We start from the raw sequence: 5,143 nt of genomic DNA, 5'->3' as shown, positions 1-5,143 counted from the left end.
ACACACACACACACACACACACACACACACACACACACACACACACTCCCCCTACCCCACTCAGCTCCAGCCATGCCAGTCTTGGTCCTGCTTCAGGTCCTTTGCACTGGCTGCTTCCTCTTTCCAGAACATACTTCCCCCCTTTGGACATCTAGTTTATTCCTCCTCGTCCATATAGGTTTTAGGCCTAGGGCAACATTCCCTAAGCCTACAGACTGAATCATGCCAAAAGTCCCATGTACTTGGCCTTCACAGTCAGGTCAGGGTCCCAACCTTATATCTATTTGTGCCTTTAAAACAAATTTTTTTTTTTTTTTTTGGCTGCACCATGTGGCTTGCAGGATCTTAGTTCCCTGACCAGGGATCGAACCCGTGCCCCCTGCAGTGGAAGCACAGAGTCCTAACCACTGGACCACCAGGGAATTCCCTAATAACTTATTTTAATAATAATATATAATTATTCAAAATGTTAAATGCACCTCCAATTTAAAAAAATACAACAGGATATTTGGTGAAAAGTCTCTTGCCCACGAAGGGAAGGATTACAAAGGGGCACAAGTAACCCTTTAGGGGTGATGGACATGTTCACTATCTTGATTATGGTGAAGGTTTCATGGGTGTATACATATGTCAAAACGTACCAGAGGGTACACTTTAAATATGTGCGGTTTATTGCATGTCAATTATATCCCAATTTTTTAAAAAGGAAAAGAATTTAAATGCTCCCTGTCTACCCAGCTCTTCAGTTCCCTTCCCTCCGAGAACCTATAATAGTTTCTTATTTTTCTTTCCTGAGATACCGTAAGCAAATCATGTGTTTGGGATTTGGGGTTTTTTTTGTCAATACAAATGGAAATATACAATGCACTCTACCTGCACTGTTTTTTGGCGGTTTTTTTTTCTCTTTTTTCCGCCTTTCTAATTAAGATGTTTTCACCAGTGCCTGTCTCCCTTTTGGACTGTAATTTCCACGGATGGTATGGCACCAGCACCCAGGCCCATTGCTATAAGCAGAAGCCACAGAATCTGTACATAGAGGGGTCTAAAAGCACCAGTCTGTTTGGAAGATGGGAAGTTTTGAACCTGTTTCCATAGCACTTTATGAGATTGAGAAATGTTAATTGTCCTTATCAAGGAATAGGGGATATTGATGGAGATGGGAGGGGTCTAAAGCCTCCCCGATACCTCCTTTGTTGCCCCCATTATTTCAACATATCTTTGCCCAGCTAATTTACTATTTAAGAGTAACAGTAACAAGAAAGATAATACGAAAAGCTACTATTACATGTCAGGCATTGTGATAAGAGATTTACTGACATTACATCGTTATTTTTGTGAACTATCCCCTCAGCTGAGGCTCAGGGAGGGGGAGTGACTTGCCCAAAGCCGAGCAGCACGAAAAGAGCAGGCCCGCCTCACCTCCACCTCCGAAAGGCAGGGGAAGGGGCGGCTCCCCGGTACCCGCTCACCCAGCGCGTTCTGTATCTCCACGGATCTCTCGGGGCTCAGAAGGGTCTCGTCACCATCGTAAGGGGAGCGGAAGCGGACGCCCTCCTCCGTCACTTCGGACAGGGACACCAGGGACACCATCTGGAAGCCGCCGCTGTCCTGAGGGAAACCCCACCGCAGGGCTGACAAGAACGGGACTGGGAAAATCCACGCCCAAGGAGGGCTCTCGGATCCCGGCGCTGACCCCGCCTTACCGTCAGCAGGTTGTGCGGCCAATTCATAAAGCCGTGGAGACCGCGGGCTTTCTGGATCAGCTCGGGGCCCTGGGGTGGGGGAAGAAGGGTCAGGCTAGGGGTGAGGGCAACCCTTGGGGCTCATATTGGGGCGACAGGGTTGGCCAACTTCCATCCTCGCTGGTCCCTCACGCCCAGCACAAGGCCTGAGCCATCCGGGACTCTCGATATGCGTTTTGTCGATAGAGTTTAGGAGGCGTGCCCGGGTCTAGGGAATCTCCTGGGCTCCCCCACGCTTCGCCACCGCCCAGCCCGGGGCACAGCCCACCCACCGGCCTCAGACCCAAATGGTAGGTGTTGCCCAGGCAGATGCGGCAGCCCAGCGCGTCCAGTTGCTCGGCCGTGATGCCCTTCATGGTGGCCTGCGTGCCCACTGGCATGAACACTGGAGTAGCCACCGGCCCATGTGGCAGCCGCAGCTCCCCTGCCCGGGCCCTAGAGCGGCTACACTCGGCCACCAATCTCATGATGCGCGGAGCCGACTCCAAGGATGTCGGGCTGACAACTGCCGCCATCTTGCCTGCCGGAACCACGTGGTCCGTGGAACACCCTGGGCGGCGCCATGTTGGCTGCGGTCACGTGGCGCGCGACGCGGGCCGAAGCTTTGGGAGAGCGTCAGATGAACCATGGAAACGGACGTCTGCGCGCTTGTCTCTGCGCTGCGCCCAGTTAGTTCCCACAGGCAGCGCACTGCTGCGAAGTATTAAAATTGTCTTGGTTTGGAGGCCCGTTCCTGCCAATTCCTCGAAGTAAAAGCCTCTCTAGCTATAATTTTATCTTCCATCAAATGGGGCGAATAATAGTATCTAGACATAGGGACGTTGCGAATACTGAATGACAGGATGGATGTATATAGATTTTTACACAGTGCCTGACGTAATCTTTTGTCAATTTTTTTTTGGCCGCCCCTCTCAGCTTGCGGGATCCTAGTTCCCCGACCAGGGATACAACCTGGGTCCTAACCCACTAATAATAATAATAACAGTATAGATATATATTAATACTTTAATAATCTTATGGTTGGAAATGGAGCTGATATCTGACCTGGCCAGCAGAGGGCGCGTTTGCCCCAGAAGCCTTCCTTTCGGGACCACCCGCCGAAAGCCCCGCTGATCTCAGCCAGAGCCTGACCTAGAAGCCTTGGGCTAATGCGACCAGTTTCTCAGTGTGGTGGAGTCCTCGCTGAGTCCACGTCTGGAAAGCGCCCACCAATGAAGCCCACCTCAGGACCTTTGAACTTGTTATTGCCATTGTCAGCAACACTCATCTGATATTCCCACAACTGGCTCATATTTTCACCGTCAGTTGCTCCTGACCCCCAATCTTAAAAGCCCTCCACCACCGATGACTGTATATCACATATCCTGTAATTGATATGATGCTTTTAAAAACCTCTATACAGGACTTACCTGGTGGTGCAGTGGTTAAGAATCTGCCTGCCAATGCAGGGGACACAGGTTCGAGAACTGGTCTGGGAAAATCCCACATACCGCGGAGTAAGTAAGTCCGTGCACCACAACTACTGAGCCTGCACTCTGGAGCCCGCGAGCCACAACTACTGAAGCCTGCGCGCCTAGAGCCTTGTGCTCTGCAATAAGAGAAGCCACCGCAATGAGAAGCCCTTGTACCACAACGAAGAGTAGCCCCCGCTCGTTGTAACTAGAGAAAGCTGCAGCGTGCATCAATGAAGAGGCAAAGCAGCCAAAAATAAATGAATAAGATTAACTAATTTATTTTTTTTAAAAACCCTCTATACATTGACAATACCCAAATTTTTATTCTCAGCATAGTCTTCTCTCCTGAACTCCCATCTCCTCTTGAGAGATGCCTCCTTGACACCCCCAGTGGGCATCTGTAGAAATCCAAACTCCACATGTCTAAAGCAGAATTCATGATTGTCTTCCCAAGCTTGCCTACCTACCTCCGTCTTCCCCTTCTCAGTAGTACCAGCTCATGCCCTCCACCTCTGGGACTGAACTTAAAAAAGGCCTAAAGGTTTGGAGGGATTAGTGTCACTACTGGCGAGGCTGTGATTTGGAGGGGGCCAAAAAAAAACAATGAAAAGAAAAGAAAGTCCAATCATATAATATTTACTTTCTAATTTATTATATACATTTTATATCCATTCCTGAAATAAATCCAGCTTGGTCATGGTATTCTTTTTTTTTTTTTTGCGGTACGGGGGCCTCTCACTGTTGTGGCCTCTCCCGTTGCGGAGCACAGGCTCCGGACGCGCAGGCTCAGCGCCCATGGTTCACAGGCCCAGCCGCTCCGCGGCATGTGGGATCTTCCCTGACCGGGGCACGAACCCGTGTCCCCTGCATCGGCAGGCGGACTCTCAACCACTGCGCCACCAGGGAAGCCCGTGTATCTCTTTTTATTTGATATTAAAATAACTACTCCAGGGACTTCCCTGGTGGCTCAGTGTTTTAAAGAATCCACCTGCCAATGCAGGGGACATGGGTTCAAGCCCTGGTCCGGGAAGATCCCACATGCCACGGAGCAACTAAGCCCGTGTGCTGCAGCTACTGAGCCTGTGCTCTAGAGCTAGCGAGCCACAACTACTGAAGCCCACGCACCTAGAGCCCGTGATCTGCAACAAAAGAAGTCACCGCAATGAGAAGCCCCCGCACCGCAACGAAGAGTAGCCCCCGCTCCCCGCAACTAGAGAAAGCCCGCACACAGCAATGAAGACCCAACGCAGCCAAAAATAAATACGTTAAATAAATTTTTAAAAATATACTACTCCAGGGGACTTCCCTGGTGGTCCTGTGGTTAAGAATCCGCCTTCCGGTGCAGGAGACGAGGGTTCGATCCCTGGTCAGGGAACTAAGAACCCACATGCCGCGGGGCAACTAAGCCCGCGCGCCGCAATTACTGAGCCCACACACTCTGGAGCCAGTGCTCCACAACTAGAGAGAAGCCCACTCACCGCAACGAAGAGCCCGTGAGACACAACGAGAGATCACACGTGCCGCAATTAAGACCCTATGCAGCCAATAAATAGATAAATATTTTAATATTTTTATAAATAAATAAATAATAAAAGAAAATAAAATAACCTCTCCAATTACTTTCATGTTGTGATAACCCTTAAATATTTTTGTATATCCCACTATTTAGAAATTTTCTGTCTCGTTTGTGTATATTTAGAAAACAACAAAAAGCTGGATTTTTGTACTTTTCCACCGTTCCAACGATCTTTGCCTTTTATTGACAAGTTTAGTCGATTTACATTTATAATGGTTACCAATATACATTTATAATGGATCTGATACCATCTTTTTACAGGCTTTCTATTCTTGTAGCTTCTGTGGGTTCTTATATTTGTTTTTTCTTTCCCATCTCTCTTGCCTTCTTTTGAATCAATCAAAAAATTTTTCTCAATTCATTTTCCCTCT

General features: G+C 48.7%; 1 protein-coding gene across 1 annotated transcript in view; it reads right to left on the bottom strand.

The window, feature by feature from the left end:
• Positions 1-2,273, bottom strand: part of QTRT1 (queuine tRNA-ribosyltransferase catalytic subunit 1) — a 12,089-nt gene extending 9,816 nt beyond the window's left edge. The window contains exons 1-3 of the mRNA XM_029217638.1: positions 2,015-2,273; positions 1,704-1,772; positions 1,470-1,608 (exon numbers count right to left, since the gene is read on the bottom strand). Coding sequence (XP_029073471.1) covers positions 1,470-1,608; positions 1,704-1,772; positions 2,015-2,257 — 451 coding nt within the window. The 5' untranslated portion in view covers positions 2,258-2,273. The remainder of the gene's footprint in view (positions 1-1,469; positions 1,609-1,703; positions 1,773-2,014) is intronic.
• Between the last annotated feature and the right edge of the window lie 2,870 nt (positions 2,274-5,143).

Source organism: Monodon monoceros, unplaced genomic scaffold (genome assembly GCF_005190385.1).
Source record: "Monodon monoceros isolate NGI ecotype Baffin Bay Population unplaced genomic scaffold, NGI_Narwhal_1 Super_Scaffold_12, whole genome shotgun sequence".
Classification (NCBI taxonomy): domain Eukaryota; kingdom Metazoa; phylum Chordata; class Mammalia; order Artiodactyla; family Monodontidae; genus Monodon; species Monodon monoceros.
Note: the sequence above shows the minus strand (reverse complement) of the source record. Positions and strands in the feature narration are given on the sequence as shown.